Consider the following 18,280-nt stretch of genomic DNA (forward strand, 5'->3'; position numbering starts at 1 on the left):
TTGGCACCACAACTTAGTGGTCCTTATATATTAAGTGGTAATTGTTGTTCTTGGCTCACTTAGTTTAGCCAAGCAAAGGTTGAGAGGTGGTATGATAGTTCTTTAGATATATATTAAAGGAATATAAATGAAGGTGTGTGGGGGAAGGTATGTTTCAGAGCTTCAGGGTAACAACAGGCTGTAACGTAATTTTGGATTGTTATTTGAACATGGTATTTGATAACTTGAAAAGCAGTGTTCTGTCTTCTAAACAGTGAAATTCAGCTTAGGTTAATCATTTATCATCTTACGTTACATGCCAGGGAGTGTGGAGGAGACACTCTCCCCCCACCCCCCCCCCCCCCTCTCTCGTCTACTGGCTGCATGCTCTAGAACTTCCATTTTGGGAGCCAAGAAAACTTTTCCCTTCCTCTTGATGGTCTGCTTTTTCTTTTATTTTTTTTTCCTCCAGTAGCTTTTTTTCTTTTCTTCCTCTTCTTTTGAAGCCTTCGAAATTGCCATATGTAAACCAGGATGTGTGTAAATTAGAATATTTGCATTTCTACTGCTATTAAAATCTCTGAAGTATCTTGTCCTGATCACATGGGAGCCAAGAAAACTTTTCCCTTCCTCTTGATGGTCTGCTTTTTCTTTTATTTTTTTTTCCTCCAGTAGCTTTTTTTCTTTTCTTCCTCTTCTTTTGAAGCCTTCGAAATTGCCATATGTAAACCAGGATGTGTGTAAATTAGAATATTTGCATTTCTACTGCTATTAAAATCTCTGAAGTATCTTGTCCTGATCACACATTTAGGATTAAAAAAAATCATGGCGCTTGTGCTGTTAAAATACATTTAATTAAAATATTTTTATTTGTCTTGAAATTAGCCCAGAAATATCTCTGGGGTTGTGTCTGTTCACTTTGAATCTAGGTAAGCTCAATACACTGAGTAAGTCATGTCTTACGTTTAAAATGTGTTTGTCTATTTGAATACTTCTACATTTCCACAAGTATATTAGCTCGTTACGTAATGAAAAGAAAATTAGGCTGAATTATTTATTTGTACGTAGTAATATGTTATTTAGTTTGCTTGTTTTCTCTTCTTCTTTTTTCATAGCTCGGTACTACTAAAGTTCAGTTTATGGAACAAAGGATACCCTTCAGTCATAGTCCAATGGGTTTATCAACTTGTAAGACAGCCATTCTTCAAAACATAGGGTACAATCATGCGTACTTCCAAGTAAGCTAAAATTATTTTTAGCATATCTAATTTCTTGGGGTGGGGAGGAAGAAGGGAGTTCACTTTATCAGGTCATGTTACAGTTTTGTGTTCTCAGTTATTAGATACACATCTACTTAAGTTTTTGTCTGGTTTTCTGAAGAAACAAGATTTTTGTGAATAGGAATTCTGTCCCTCTGTCAAATTTGTATTGATAGACAGATGAACCAACACACAAGCGAAGTGGTAATGGTCTAAAAGATTCTGAAAGTTTCATGAAAACCAGTGGTGAGGGTAGAACCCCCATACTTGTGTACTCTATGAAAAAACAGTTACAGCTTGGATGTTTTTATATTTTGAGAGGCAGAGCAAACTGGCTAGTCATCCTATTCATACTGGCTGCCTAGTCAGTGCATGCATAGACCCAGACCAGTCATAGCAAATGTGATTACTTTGCTAGACTAACATCTGAGAGGAAGGTAGGCTGTATTATGAATTGGATAAGAGATGAGATGGATGCCAGAGTGGGTAAAGACATGATACACAAATTAGTAGGAAACCTAACCTCATTAGTTCTGATCACAGAATAATTTGCTGTATTTATTTAGTGAAGCACAATAATTTTCATTAGAATCCGCAGAATTTTTGTTACTACATTATTATGGTACTAAGAAACTTGACTAATTTTTTTTTATTTGTACCGTATTTCTCTGTTTATCAACTGAGCATTGTAATAACAAGTAATATTACTACACTGTTGGAGGTTGGGCCTGAAAGAATAAAATCAGCATAATCAATAAGACAAACAAACAAACATACCCAGCCTTTTAAGCCTCCACAATTACTCTTAAGCCAAGAAATGGGTAGTTGGTCTTGGTCATTATCACTTGTGTAACTATACTTTAAAAAGTTATCTGTTTGGAGTGCATTAGAAAAGAACAAATTCTGTTTTGTCCTTAATTACCCACCTCAATTGTGGGTAAACTGAATATTTACTCCTAGTATTATTACTGAACTTTACAGTATTAGGATCCCGTGTCCTGTCGTCTTACTGTGAATGTCAAAAAAGAAGTGATGAATTTATCTGTCACTGAAAAAATGCTTTGTAGAATATTCTGGAGGCTTGCTAGACAGCAAGTCTTAACTTTAATAACTTCATGGAAACCACCTGAAAACCAGAATGTGAAATTTCCAGCTGGTGTGCTAAAATTATTTCATAGTAGAAACTGACAGTCATCATGTTTAGGAATCTGTTACTTTATTTTGTTTACCTGTATTTTTGCCTCAAACTTCGAAGTCCAAGTTAGCATTATATGTTATGAAAGTTCTCCTTGTAAGAATGTAAAATCTTCATGATGGATATATCCCCCACCCCCCCCCACTTTTTTCAGTATTTTTAATATTAATGTTTCATGCATGTTTGTGGAAGGTTCTTGATTCAAACCCACTGCCTGGAATGACGATCACCCCTTCTGAAGGGGTGGTACCTGTGGGAGGCCATGCTGATCTCAAAATCTGTTTCACTCCGAATGCAAAAATGAGTTTTGATACAAGAGCGGAGGTATTCAAAACTGGAAGAACTTGTCTTTTGAGTGTTATGTTATGTGTTTATGTATGGAGATATACATCTGAGCATCTTTTGGATTTTATTTTCAGTGTTCTAATGCTTTTTAAGGGGGAAAAAAAAAAAAGAAAAGAAAAAAGTTTTCGTACAGCAGTTGATGGCTGCTATAACCTATTCTGTTATTTTGGTCTCAGTCCTGCTCTGAAGTATCAAAATAGCCTCACAGTTTGTGCTGATTCGTATTACACCATTGGCAAGCTGTGGAAACTAATGTGATTGTCTTCAGAAGATAATGTAGACATATCTGCAGTTTTTATGATCTATAGAGGAACAGGACTGGAATACTGCAATGTCTTTAATTTCTTGACTTCTTTTGTGGATTTACTAGTCGATTTGATTTGATAATAGGAATGCAATAAACATCTAATACTATTTTGTTTTCTGCATGCCTGCTTCCTGAACTTGTCCTTGCTCAGATAAGTGATAATGGGGAAAAAGGATGCTATCGTGGGGCTGATCTTTGCTACCTTTTCTGACTCTAATCCTGGATTCTCCATCTTCTGTGGCTGCCTACATTATGCTCGCTAAACTTAGTATCCGTTTCTTTTTTCCACTTCTAAAACAGATTTAGCATTGCTCAGAACAATAGTATCTACTTTGTACCAGCACCTCTGTCAAGCAATTTGTATTGTGGTATGCTTTCCAATCCTCACAGCTGCTGAATAGATTTAACCCATCCACTCAGCTTTCTCCTGTTGGAGAAAACTGTTGCAGGAGGCTGTATCACTAGAATGAACATTATTTTTGTCTGCAGAAGACTGGTCTTTCCTAAAACTTTGTTGGTTTGCTGGTTTGTTTTTTGTTTTTGTTTTTTTTTTTTTAATTGACAGCTATGACTATCCCAGATATGGTACGCCACAGAGGCATGATTGGTTCTTCTCTGAAGCCACGTCTCACTGGAATCTGTATATATATGTTCTAGAAAATGAAGGCATTTTCTTTGCCTCTTTATATTTCCATAACAAAAATGCATTATATTATAAGGGCAGAGTTATTTTCACATTTTCATTACAAATTATGCTGAATGTCTCTCTCCACTCTTTATCTGTGGGTTTGGTTGGTTTGGTTTTTTTTTAAACTTTTTTTTCATGTAATTATGACAGATTTGGTGAGATAGTTATGTTAAAATGACCTTGTCAACAATCACACTGTTGTCCTTTCACTTAGGTAGCAGTGCGAAATTCTGGAGTACTAGTGCTTAGGATTGGTGGATTTGTAGAGATCCCTGAAATAAACATTGATGTGGTAAGTATGAAGAAATTGTAGCAATTGGTAAGGTTGATAGTGTTTTGCTTTATCTAGATGTCAAAGTGGCTCATCCCTACTTCATATTTTTCACTTTTTCCTATACTAACTTCCTGAGAAAATTATCAAAGAGAAGAGCTTAGGAAGAGAAATTAAAAACTAAATGTACAAATAACAGTTGCACTAAATGATAGCTAACAGCTTTAGCTTTTGAACTTGACAATCTGGAAAAAGTATGTTAAAAGGGAGAGGATTTCATTAAGGTAGTTATAGAAAAAAATGCAATAAGGGAAAAGGAATCCACTGATCTGTTTATTGAATGATGAAAACTTTCCTGATGGTGTAACTGGACTTATGTATTGAATTCTAAACTGTTGCATTTTATGTCCTGGAAAGATTTTAAAGGTAAGGGTTAGGACAAGGCAAGACAACTGGTTAACCAGGACTGTTACTGTGTTATAAATTGGGAATCTTTGAACAATTATATTTTTCACATTCTGTTCAATTATAAACTTGACTTCATAGTGCTTTGACTCTTTTTTTTTTTTTTTTTTTTTCCTTCCCCTTTAAACTTACAGGAACTATTTGACTTTGGTGGTGTTTATGTTGGTTCTACAAAATCAATTCCCTTTTTGCTGCAGAACAAAGGACAAGCATGTACCAGAGTGGAGTTTGATTTTTCTAAGTATAAGGATTTTAAACTGAATGCTAATGACCATTCAGGTATTTGCTTTTGCAATATCAGAACTTTCATTAAATAAAGAATGGATAACGCTAAGAGAAAATCTGTCAGGCTATTTCTGGTATATGAATTTTCTGATTTAAGAAAACCTAAAGCAATTATTTTAAAAGTGCTGCTTAATATAAATTAAGAGGAGACGTTTTGGTTTGCCTGTAAAATGACATTTGCCAAAAATAAGCATTTGGAAGATGTCAGGTTGCCTGTAGATTTTTCTTTTTTCCTTTTTTTTCCCTATAGTTGCTAAGGTATGTTTAATAAAAAAAAAAAGTTTGAATACCCTCTCACCAGTTAAAATAAAAAACAATTTAAAAAAATCAAACAAAGCCAAACAACTATACTAATTTCCTAGTCATGGACTTTTACCCACTGTTTTGACAATGTTTACCCTTCAGTTAATTTATCATCAGTATAAGGGTCCAGACTTCTCTTTTTCCTAATGGTACAGGGTGTCTGCAGGTTAATCACAGGACCTCTGTTCTGCATGATCCCCAATTCAGAATGACATTAGGGCAATATGTGGAATGAGATTGCTATTCTTTGTTTCTTGATAGAACTAGTGCACATTCTTACTCTTCACTCATTGTTGCTTATCCCTTTTCTACTTCAGTCCTGGCATCTCCTTTGCTGTTCCAACATCTTTATTCATGAGAGAACTTTGCAGCTATGCTTATATGGTCTCTTGTCCCTGCGAGCTCAGGAAATCAGGACTCTTTCTTTTGCAAGACAGTATCATAATATTTAGTTGTATCTTTATGTAGAACTATATGTGGATGATGACAAAGAATGATCTGACAAAAACAGAGGGGTTTTCTTGCCGTGTGGTGGACTTCAAAGGGAAGGTGAGGGCTCCTAGTCAGTCATCTTAACTTGGAAAAGAACTGTAAGACTGTCTACCACAGGCAACTAGCCAGCATGGGAATCGACTCATTGCATATGATTTCTAGATCAGAGTTTGTGCCTGAAACAAGTAATGTGACATCCAGTCAGGTCCAGTACTGTTCAAATGGTGAATACTGGATGAATACTGATCCGGTGTTCCAGGATGAATACTGATCTCAGAGGAATGTTATCTTGTTTACTGGAAACCCATGCTTCTGCCAGTGCCTTAAAATTGGACATGAAAGTCTGAAAAATGAAGCAAGCCTTACTGGTAAGCTTCTGTAGTGCAGATTATGCCTAGAAGTTATTTAGAAAAACAGTTTCAGCCAACTATTTTTCTCCCTGTGGTATTAATTTTCATTATTTAGTTAACTATTTTTGCCTAACGCTTTTAGTCAAAAGTAAATGACAGTGGTCTGTTTTTCTGAAATACTGTGTTCACCCAGATCAATAATGAAAGTTGCTGGTGATTAACACTTCTCAAAATTACCTCTGGAATCCTTATGAGAAATACTGTACTCATTCATAACTTTGTGAGAAATGTTTACCATACTGATATGTAGATACCTTATGTTGGAAATCACTTTGAAGTACTGCAACTATTACAAAGTTGATATTTAGTGTAATAACATCTGTAATTTCATTCTGAATTTTGTTTGACAGTGGTTGACTGCTGTTCTTCAAAGCCTTATTTGTATTCGGTTAACTTAAAGGGAAAGTCAGCTTTGCCATGCTTCTTGTCCTTCATGCCAAAAGAGGTAGGTTTATGGGGCAGTGGTGATTATGCTAAATGAAAATAATGTTCTATGATATTTCTATGGTGAAAGAATATAGACATTTTAGATGCACGTTTTAGTGCGTGCAATAGTTTTATAATGGTGATCCAATTCTTAAGAAAACAAGTTCTGAAATAACCTTCATGTAACTTTTGCTGCTTTCCTGAAATGTTTGCATACACAAAGAAAACACACTTTCTCAATGACTTAAAAATGGAAGAGGTATAAACTTAAATTGAAATGTCTTACCACGCATTCATTAAATCATTCAACAAACTGGCAGCCGTTTTCTTTTTGCAGCTATTCATGCTTTAACTCTCAGATGACCGAGGGACTGCAGAAGTAGAGGAGTTTTATGTGTCATAAAGATTGGCAAAGTTGCTTTCTGATTGAGCTATTTGAGGGAAATAAATTGAAGATATAAGACTTTATGGGTTAGTTTTACATCAGGAAAATAGCATTTTATTGGCAGTAGGTGTCAATAGAGAGTGCTATAGCAAATTTTAAATCTTAACCTATTGAACAATGCTTTAGAAATGGAGGGTTTGGGGTTTCCACATATTTGGAGAACAATGAACTGGAAGAAAACTGGAAGTCTTTGATATTATGAACCAGCTTCAGGACAAGCAGCTGGGCGTACCACTTCTACAGCTCATAAACCTGTTGCATTAGCTGTGTTTTTATCTTAAAAAAAAAAAACAAACATGAATATCATTGATGAATAAATGCATCTTGGAAGGGTCAACAATATCCGTTTTTCACTTTCCCCCCCTCCTCCTTCCCAGCACTTTAGTTTTTGAATAAAAGGGAATTCCTTTGTTCAAAGCATCATTCAAATAACATTTGCATATTACAGGCTGTGTCTGGTAACACTCTAATTTTCTTCCTCTTATTACTGTCAGCTTAGATTCTGTGTACAAATGGAAGCTATTGTGAAATAACTGATGGTATGAATTTATAACACAGTCACTACTGAGATGATTTTTCCTGACAGAACATGAGTCAAGAGATTCATAAAAAATGAGCTATTTCAAACCAAATTAATTTCCTCTTATAGCACAGCAGTCCTTGAGGTTAGGGGAGAAGCAGTACATGTCTTATCTTTAAGTATCTTGACACTGTCTGATGCAACATTCTCATAAGCAAGGTAGTCAGATTTAGACTTACTACAGTGTTAGGAAAGTATGTAATTGTTTGCAAAATGGTACATACAGAATGTCACCAGTGACCTATTGTCAAACTGGAGGAGAACTCAGTAAGGAAAAATGCTGACATTTTCATTTAGGTAGGAAGGGTCAATAATAGAAATGCAAGACTAGAGAATGCTGTTGAAGTAATCTCTGTGTATTGTATTGCAGATCACAAGCTGAACAAGAATTAAGAGTAGAGGCAGACACCATACTGATTTATATAAATAGGAATAATGTTAGTAAAGCAAGTAAAATAATTGTTCTAATCAGTGCTGATAACACTTCAGCTGGAACACTTTTCCCATTTGGGATGCCATGCTTAAAGAAAGAAGTGGGAAAATTTCCCTTGGAAAGAAAGTTCAGAAAAAAAAGCAATGGAAATGATCAGAAGTCCAGAAAGCACAAACTGTGTAAAAAATGAAACTAACTTTCAATATTCTGTGGAATATAGTTCATAGATGCTTGTTCACTGCAGTAGATGGGTAATGAGTAGTGGGTTTAAATTATGCCAGGTGGACTAGATTAGATACAGAAACTTGTTGTAGCAAAAAGAGTCAAATATTGGAATAAATTACCTGAGAAGATATCTCCATTATTGAAGACTCTTAAGAAGGGGTTGGACAAGCATCACCAGAAATGCTTTGCTCTGTCCCAAAGGGACAAGTAATCTGTCAGACAATTGCATTTATGCATTGTAAAATCATATTCTAACAGCATGTTTTTGCTCCAAAGACGAAATTCTGGCCCCACTAAGGCCAGTGTTAAGGCTCTTAGTAATTATAACAGTACTTCTTAGGGGCTGTCTCTTGCTAAGTGTGAAATTTGAACCAGTTAAATGATAATTAATACAAAGGAATATTGTATTTTTGGCTTAAAATGATGAAATTGGAATGTGGAAAGGCTAGCTTCCCTTATAAATAAAAAGAAGTACAGAAAATAGTGTAGAGCCATGTAAAACAAAAATGGGGAAAAGATTGATTGAACTTTTAATGAGTAGGTGTATATTATTATTGTTCTTACAGCCAGGCTTCGAAACTTAGTTATTTTTGATTTTTATTTTACCAGTAAAGTCCTCTGAGATGCCCTTTTCATTTACAAAAGCAACCTGTTGTAACAGCATTCTCTTTTAACATTTTTCAGCTTAGAAGCATAAGTATTCAACAGCATTTTAAATTTTTTGTTGTACTTGAAAGATTGTCAATACAAATGAGAAACAAAATGCTGCTTCGTAACTGCAGTTATATCTATGGCTTACTAGAAGCTAACACTAAACGGAGAAGGTAAATGGTTGCTAAAATTGTAATGCCCTTCTGTAAGAGCTTTCCAAATCTCCCAAGTTTCCATTCTTTCCTGTTTTTCATTTTGTATCATCTTATTACTTTGGAATAGAATATACTTACTTTTGAGGAGTTTGCCCTGTTTGTGGATTAGATGGGAACAAGGTAATGCTAGTACAACTAATACTTTAGCTTAGTTAAGCTACTGGTTAAATTTTTTTGATTTTTTTTTTTTTTTGGTGCTTCGTTATCTATATGGAAAATTCAGTTAGGAGTTCTATAAAAATAGAATGCCACAAATGTACCAATTTAAAAATGGTAAATAGGGTCTAGAAATACTAGAATAGGGTCTAGCGATATTGTTCTATGGATGATACAAGGGTGCGTACTATGTATAAAATTTAACAGGTAACAATAGTTTAACTTCCAAGGCCTCAATTTCAATTTATTTTCATAAACCAATTTTATTTAAGTCTTGTGAAGTATTTAACAAAGGTATTTCTAGTCTACACTGCAGATGCAGTTTTCATTTATTTTTTTCCTTTAATCTCAGTAGCTAAAAGCACACAATTGCATATAAGATCTAAAATGTATACATATTGATGGGAGCCATAACCTGAAATCTGACAGCTCTGTTATTGCTTATGGCATTGGATTTCTCTGGCGATAGTGCTGTTGTACAAAGTGATCCTTTATTCTCCACTGTAGTGGAAAAGAGTGTAGTGGAAGGTTAGTCATCCCCTTTACAGACTAGTGAAATACCAACTCTCTAAAATCCTAAATGCCCCCCGCCCCCAACTATCAAAACAGGGATTTTATTTGCCTCCCAGTACTCCATTTCCCATTGTTACAATTGAGCTCTATTACCATTTTCTTTCCTTGTTAAGTTGCAGGATGGATTAAGAGTAAAAATGTTGCTACTGACACTGCTGTAAATTCAAGTGGTTAACTAAATGAATATTTCTGAAGACTGCTGAAATAGTAGATGGTTCTTTATGTTTGATTTCACTTGTCATCTGAACTACTGTTCAGTATTACTGTTCGTTATTGATGAGCGTTTCCAACTGTCATTTGATACTGGTGGTACCAGTTGACAGTCTGCTTTAATTGTGATATAAATTTTGGGAAAAAAAAAATAACTCTTACATTTGACTGGATCTGTTTTGTGACTGCTCGTCTTAAAAAAAAAAAAAAAAAAAATCAGAAAAAAAAATCTGTAGAATACATTGCATCTATTGATTACAGATTTCTCTATAGGGTTTTCTGATTTCATCCTTTTTTCTGATTTCATCCTTTTTTAATTTTTCAAACTCTGGGTCTAAGTGTTTTTTCCAGTCTTGACAATAATTTTTGGCAAACAGAACAACTTCCTTCAGAAGTAAGGGAATAAAGAAATTCAAAAAGGAAATTTTCCTGGGGCACCTTATATGTCATAACCAACTAATAAGTGCTGCTTTAATGAAATGGCTTTCTCCTTCTCTCCGTGTGCTCACCGTCTGTCTGCATCCCTTTGCCCTCGGTGCTGGGTAAGCTCACTGTACAACCAGTGCTTCCCTTCTGCTCCGCGTGTATTACTGCCTGCCTGTCAGGGGGCAGCTTACTTATTGCTAGGCAAGACATGCCCAAATACACTTACAACTTACAGCCCACTGGTGGTCACAAGTTAACATCACTAAGAGTTAGTGCAGCATTGATAGCTGGCAGCAGTAGCGCTGAATAATGTTAAACGAAGTTCACTTTGAAAACTAAATGTGTTGCCAAGTATGGCTTGACTAAAGGAAGCATCTGGAAGTATGTGTACCCCCCAGGATGCGGTAGCTTTTCTTTAACTTCTGCAAAGTAGAATACTAATAAAAAACATAGTTCTGTTAAGGAAGTGGTCCAGGTACCAGCATCTCTTATTGTGATCAGAAACTCTCAGTCGTTACTGATCTTTAAAACATTCCCCATTGGATCAGAGTTCTTTATCATTCTTCCTCATCTAGATTTCCCCCTTTTCTCACCAGATTTCTTCCTTCCCTTTCCTGACTTTCCAGTCTTGAAGAAACTCTAATCTTCCCCATATATTGAGCTTCCCCTGTTCAGGTTTCATGGTTGCAAGCGCTATTTCCTGCCTCTGCACTTGAACAGCTGTTTCTCTGATCTCATCACCATTTTCTGGACAACTGCTCTGAGCCAGCTTACCTCCCAGCTGCTATAAACATTCTGTATCCCATTGAGTCACGCTCTTTTCTGTCCGCCTTCTGGTTCTACTAAAACATCCTGCTGTTGTTGTAGTCATTACTGACAACACTACCCTATAAACCAACAAAAACCCACTATATTGATGTTATCGCTAAGAAAGTAGATGCTAGAACTAAGGAAAAATTAAAATAATTCAGAAGCATTGGTAAAAAAATCACAAAAGCATGAAGTTATTTTAATATGCTTTACAATTTTATTAAAACTACTTGAATTATTAACGTAAGGTTTCAAGTAATTTACTCTTGAATGCAATCTTGAATTCTGCTAAAAATCAACTTGGCAATAGCTTTTCTTCTGCCTCAAAAAGCTTCAAATCAACAAACGAAGTAAATACATAGGAACTCTGAATACTTCCTACAATTCTCACTAAAACTTTGTATGTACAAACACGTGACATCAAAAGATGCTCTTAGAGATGAAGTATATTGGCATGCTTATAAAATAATATCTGAAAAATTTTGAGATAATTCTCCCAATATTCTAAGTGGTAAAATGAAGTCGATGCATTATAGATAAGGCTAGAATGCTGCTCAGACATGGTCTGGCTGTGCCTTCCTTTTATTCCAGTGTCTCAGAAGGTGTTAGAGATGACAGGGCTCTCTGCCTCACTGGAGAGAGTTTAACCTTGGTGTTTGTTGGCTGTGAAAGTCAAAGCTATAAGTGAAAGCAGTATACAAAAATATCTGTAAATAGGTAAGCTAGCGAATACTTCTTACTCTCATATTTGTATACAGGCTGTATGCTGCTTTCTTTTCTGTTTTGATATAATTTTATTTCACAGACACTTAAATTACATTTTAGGTTTTTTTCACTGCAGTCTAAGGAGGTTTAGCCAGCTGAATGTCTGATGGTCTAGGCAGGGTTCTCATTTCAGAGCTGAATAGAAAAAAAAATTCTGGTAATTAAACAAAAAAACCAAACAACAAAACCAAACAAAAAACCCCATGACTATCTGGCCAAATATCTGTTGTAGCTCCCTCTCCCTCATCCGTATCCAGAGACAGAGCTAAGAATTATTACTAATAATATTATTTATTGATTGATTGCTAGCAGTGATTATTTTTGAACTGACTTTTAAATTGTACTGTCCAAGAACCATAGAAGCATGGCTTTTCTGACCATGGCTCTCTTTCTGCAAGCTACCTGTCCAGGTAACAGTGAGGAGCACCTCATTCCGTTGGTTTTGTGCCAGGGAAACAGGCAGCATGTGGTCACTTTAAATATTTGCTCATCTTCGTTCCTCAACTGTTACTGTATTTCTCCAGGCAGGATGATCCTCCTGCTAGCAGCAGTGTCATGCATGGTCTGGAAAGGAAAGCAGGCAAAGCAAGGTGCAGGAGTGTACTGCTTCCAAATGATCTTTTTTTTTTTGTTTGTTTGTTTGTTTGTTTTTTCCCCCTGCTGGAAAATAACAAATTCCAGCATCTTGGAAAAAAGACAAAATACACAGCTGTGTAATAATGAAGCCTCTGAGGGCCTTTGATTGAGAAATGGAGCAAGTCACACCTGTCAGAGCTTATTGCTTAAGCTTTTTGTAGAGAAGTGACAGGTGGTTTGGGTTTTTTTTTTGGCATTTTAATGTAATTTTTTTTTTTAAATGAAAGAACAGAATTCATGGTGTAAGAAATGAATTCTATGGAAAATCTGCAGCTGTGGAATTACAGGGTATTGCTGGTGCATCATCTCTGACCATATACAAGGGAAAGATTTAGTTTTATTTCCGTGTTTTGAATGATGGCTTTGAACACTAGTTGCATTATTCATTGTGGAAAGCTGCTTATCTGTGATATAAAGCTAGGGAATTTAGGCTGCATGAAAGATTTAAGTATGTTTTAAGGAAAAGCTGATGTTAAATCTGAGGGGAGGTTGAGAATGTATATTGTATAGAGTTGCAGGACAGAAACTGTTGGTTTTGCAGTTAGGTTTAAATTTGAAACAAACTGTTTTTTTTTTAATGTACATTACATTCTTTCTCCTTGTATCACTGCTGAATCCATATGTTGTTAGTGCTATAAATAAAGAAACTTTAAAATCGACCTTTACACAAAATTTCAATGACTTTTAATGCTTCAAGATACTTGAATAGTCTGCATGTTGTTATATGATAAATACAAGAGTATTATCCTTCACAGATGTTTTAACTTAATTTTAAGTCATAAATTAGCTTACTGATTTACTTGCAATTCCCTGTGAAGTTGTACTGTGAAAGCAAGTGCTATAATTTTAGGGACATGTTACATACTCTTTGTGCTAAATAAACTATGTGACTCCTGGATTTGACAGCAAAATTTTTACTCAACCTTGAGAATATGCACTGTATTACAATAATAATTAGCAAAATATATTTTATAAAGCATAAAATATATTATTGCATTGGAGTACTTAGTAAAGGTAGAAATGAAGTAACTCCTTTGAAAGTGTTTTTTGAAAATAACTTAATTTTTTTTTTTCTACTCTCAGATTCCCCCCCTCAACCTGACAACTGTGTTTGAGTTTGTTTATTTTTTATTCATGAATTTTATATAAAATAGCATTTTAATTGTCATAGATGCTGGGGTAGTTGTTTCCCCTTTTGTTTCTTTCAGTATACCGAGTATTTAGACCTAAGGCAGGAAAGCATTCAGCTGTGTTCACTCCCCAGTGTTGGGCTTTGACCTACCATGTACTTTGTATCAAACCTATTTCATAGATTCAAATGAGTTTCGGTAGCAGAGCTTTCTTGATCAGCCAGATTTCTTAAAATCAACAACTTTTATTTGTTTAGCAATTCTAGCAAAAAAAATTGGAAGGTGTTTTAAAATGCCCTCTAAATAAAAGTTTGCAAGAATATCAGTTTTATTTAAAGAATTGTTATCTTCTGGTGGCAGCCTACACAAGCATGTCCTTTTCTGGTATCTTTTGGAGGTGTTCTGTGTGAATGCATAACAAAAAGCTCCTTTGTTTCACGTGACTAGTCTTTTTAAAGCTTCTTTTGAAGTATTGTAATTGCTAAGACTACCATTTTGCAGATGATGCCTCCTTTCCAGTTAACGTGCATAATTAGTGTAAATCAGGACTGGAAAAATATTTCTTATAATGATATAAACAACCTTGAGTGTTTGTGAAAGAACTCTCTCTAGGCTGCTTGCTTCCTGCCCCTCCCTGTGTTCTCTGATTTATGAAGTTAAATGCAGCTTCAGAAAAATATCTCAATAGATAAATAACTGTTAATTATTCATAAATTATTTAAAAAGCAACTGCAAGTCCAGGAATAGTATGAGGATTTTTTTCTTAATATTGTCATTAATTTTTTCAAGTATATAATCTTACAAGAGAGAATTTTCCATTATGACATTTTAGAGATTAAAAATGAATCATAATTTTTTTTCTTAAAATATGTATAAAAGCATAAATAATGATTCTACTTGAAAGTGAAGTCCTAAAAAAATGAAATTAAGTTTTAATTCTGTTTCAGTAATGTGTGTGTGTGTATGTATGTGTATGAATTATAATGTGATTTCTAGGTATATAGAATTTTTAAAGAATCATTTGTAGTACTGGTTAGTTATTGTGCAGTTAATGAGGCAAAGATATGTATGAATAAAACTAAAGGTCTATGATTTGTTTTCAAATATATAAATACATTTCTATGAGTTATGTTGGCTCTGAATTTGCACTGTTGTACTTCAAAGCAAATGTAGGTTTTAGTGAACATCATGTAGAGAATTAAGTGTCTTGCACATATTTGGTTTTGTTTGCCAGTTCTTAGCAAATAAAACCCTTGTTGCATAGTAAGACTAAACCAAATTTTCCTGACAGTGGGGATGAAAAACAAATTTTGAATAGCTGCTCTGTGAGAGGGATAAAGGGATTCCACCTTTTGTTGTCCGACCTAAAGATACTCAACATAACAGCATTGATGAAGAACAATTGCAGTGCTAGACTGTACTCTTTTTGCATAGCCAATGGTGTAATGATATCTATAGAGTAAGCATTTTAATCTTACCAAACTTTAAAAACTGTAGTGTCATTATATTGTTATATATGTCATACGTGCTAGGGATGGAAGGATTTTCTAGCTCACTTTTTTACTGCAATTCTTGGCAATGGTGTTTCAAGTGTTAGAATTGCCCATGTAGGGAAGTACCTGCTGGCTATAGGAGCTGCCAAGGCTGGGAGGAATCTCAGAACCTGAGATGTGCACTGAGACGTGCAGTCGTCTTCTCTCTGTTCTCCTTACGGTGACCCGTAATGCTTGGGAGATGAGTTGTTATTTATGCAGCATTTCGCATATTACACTTCTGAAGATGTATGCTGGGTACACTATACCCAATATAGCAAACTTGTACAACCGAAGGAGTGTGACAGAATCTTTGGATTGTGTCTGCGTTGTGACTGTTGTACGAGATGCTTGACCTAGAGAGTCCTGTAAAATTCTACCCCCACCCCCCCCTCTGGTATTGGTTTACTTTACAGTTCTCTTACATATGTATTTTAACAGCTATTGGAGTTACCAAATAATGATGTATTCAGCTCTATTCTATCAAACTTCTCTTATGTTTTTGGAAAAAGTTTTAAAAGATTTTTTTTTTGACAGATTTCACAGCAATGAAATGCAATGCTTATTACTTTCAACTATAAGCAAAGTCAGTTGTTTCTCTAAAAATGTAAGGAGCCACTGTTGTTAGTGACGTGAAATTATGTATTTCACACATACTTTGAAGTGAAAGGAACTTCTCACACTATGAAGAAAAGATCCTTTTCAGTCCAATTTTTAATTATGTGTTTTTATGCCACAAGAGCATATTTTGAAGATGTAACTTTATCAAGTTTTTTACGTGGGTGACTTGAGATACTAAAAATAGAAGAGTATGTAAATCAAATCAGGAGATTTTTACTCAATCTTTGTTTAAGCCACATCTCAAGCACTAGTTACTAAGAAATCTTAAATGGCATTCACACGTTAATTTTGAAAAGCCAATTCTATGTTATAAAACCTAATCATTATCGGATTTGAAGTATCAATATAAATCAAGGGACTGTGGTGATCTCACTAGAAAAACTTCCCCTCATCCTGTGCTTTCCTCTTGCTAAGCACAAATACACAAAATGTTCCACAAGGTTCAGCACACATCTCGCTCACCAGGAGTTCGTAATTGTGTGTTACAAACCCTGCTGGAACTCCAAACACTGTAAGTGCTGCGTACTTGCTTCTCATTATCTAAGCTCTGTGTTGGTTCTGTTATAGATGGGTATGTGCCTCGTGTCCTGGCGTAGGACAAAATATTTTTTTTTCTTTCCTGTCATTTATATATTCTACTCACTACCACATATGTGAAAGCGAAGCATGATGCGCTATTTTCTGCAGTTTTTGAAAGCTTTTAAATGATTCCTAACTTATTTATATAGCTGGTTTTACTGCAAATTTTAAGCAGCATGCAGATTTTATAGGCCAGAGTTCTCCATACCTTTCTGTCTGGAGAACATGCTGCTCTAGTGTGTTGATCCTTGGAAAGACAGAGCGAGAGGCAAGAAATGCCTCTTTGAAAGTGCACTGTGAAATAAATTTGGCCTCTCAAGTGCACAGTCTGTCAAAAAAGAGGATTTTATATAAAATATACTATCTTTAAATTCTAAGCCCCACTTATTTGAGGATGTGATTGCAGAGGTAAAACTAGGATCAAAATCACTGGAATTTGAACTTCTGGAATTCAGTGGCATTCAATGACAGAGGTTTTAAGAGTGTTTTTTGGTTTTGGTGTGTGTGTTGTTGCCCCCCCCCCCCCCCCCCCCCTTATCGATTTTTAACTCATGCTCCACCTTGATCTCAGAGCCCATTTTGTTTATGCTGGATATACCATAACAGCTGACCTTTTCTCTTCAGCATTTGAGAAAGGCTTTCTTAACTTACATAGCTTTGTTTTCCCTCTCTTTGCTTGTGCTTATGCATTTGGGCCACTGCTCCAATCTTTTTACACTCAGGAGAGCGGTTGGAGAGGAACACAACACAGTGACTTACCAGAAGCCTTGTCTGTAGCTGTGCTGATAACCCTGATACTTTCGGGCATACAGTTTTTTCCTCAGTGGGGGAAAAAATAGCTGGCCACTGCTTACTTAAAGGGCTGATACTGGGTGCTAATAAACAACCATCCTATTAATATCATGATCAGGTCCTAAGTTAATTTCAATAATTCTTCTGAAATAGTAATACCACTCAGAGACGGTTCAAGAAGTACCTACAATTTCTTTGGGAAAGTGACCATAATGATATTTTTGTCCTTTAGGTGGCAGCATATGACTTCACTCTTCCAGTTAATACTCCTCGGGCTGACTTCCCACTGACACAGCCAAGCCCTGTATCTGCAACTTCTGTTGGATCTGTAAAGCACATCGTTGCTCCTCGGCCACAGGCAGTGACTGTGACTGTTCCATTCTGTAGAGTTAAAGCAGTTGGTAGGTAAACTAGGGACTTAAGCAGGTGGTGGACACTTATATTTGTAGTGAAGTTTTTGCTTGTATTCTAATTGCAGAGAATTACTACTTAAATGAAATTTGATTGATAATTGTATAATTTGTAAATTTCTTGGAAACTTGCAAAATTTTCAAATTTTGATTTTTATTTTTAAATATGTCTAAAGCTGAACTTTCTATACATAATTATGACGTGCTGGGAAAATGTTTTTTTTTATATAGCCATTTGCCTTATATAAAAATTAGTTTACCAAAACTCATTTTTGTTTCTACTGATTCATTAGTATTTCTAGGCCTTACCATGCAGACTCCAGTATTTACAGCAGTTCATTAGAAAAGTGTAGAAAAGTAGTATGTCATTCATACTCTTTTTTTCTAGTCTTACTCTGTCAAAACTAGGAGCTCTAGCTATATTTAAAACTCCTTTAAAATGCTTCTCACTGGCCCTGATCTCATCTGAGAGAACTGGTGGTAATTTAGTCCATTTGCTTCTGTTTGCTTTTATGTGTAGAACTGCACTCTTCTGGCCTGTCAGAGTTTGTTAATGGCCAAAGTTACAGGCCGTTTGCCTGCAGCAAGAAATTGATATCTTAAGTGATATATTAAGTGATATATTAAGTGAAGGGCAACGAGGCTGGTGAGGGGTCTGGAGAACAA

General features: G+C 35.4%; 1 protein-coding gene across 1 annotated transcript in view; it reads left to right on the forward strand.

Annotated features, from left to right (window-relative positions):
- Positions 1-18,280, forward strand: part of CFAP47 (cilia and flagella associated protein 47) — a 382,585-nt gene that overhangs the window by 34,371 nt on the left and 329,934 nt on the right. Inside the window, 6 exon segments of the mRNA XM_019473044.1 lie at positions 1,095-1,217; positions 2,626-2,757; positions 3,988-4,065; positions 4,644-4,788; positions 6,350-6,444; positions 17,437-17,605. Of these exon segments, the coding sequence (XP_019328589.1) occupies positions 1,095-1,217; positions 2,626-2,757; positions 3,988-4,065; positions 4,644-4,788; positions 6,350-6,444; positions 17,437-17,605 (742 nt within the window).

Source organism: Aptenodytes forsteri, unplaced genomic scaffold (genome assembly GCF_000699145.1).
Source record: "Aptenodytes forsteri isolate BGI_AS27 unplaced genomic scaffold, ASM69914v1 Scaffold2, whole genome shotgun sequence".
Classification (NCBI taxonomy): domain Eukaryota; kingdom Metazoa; phylum Chordata; class Aves; order Sphenisciformes; family Spheniscidae; genus Aptenodytes; species Aptenodytes forsteri.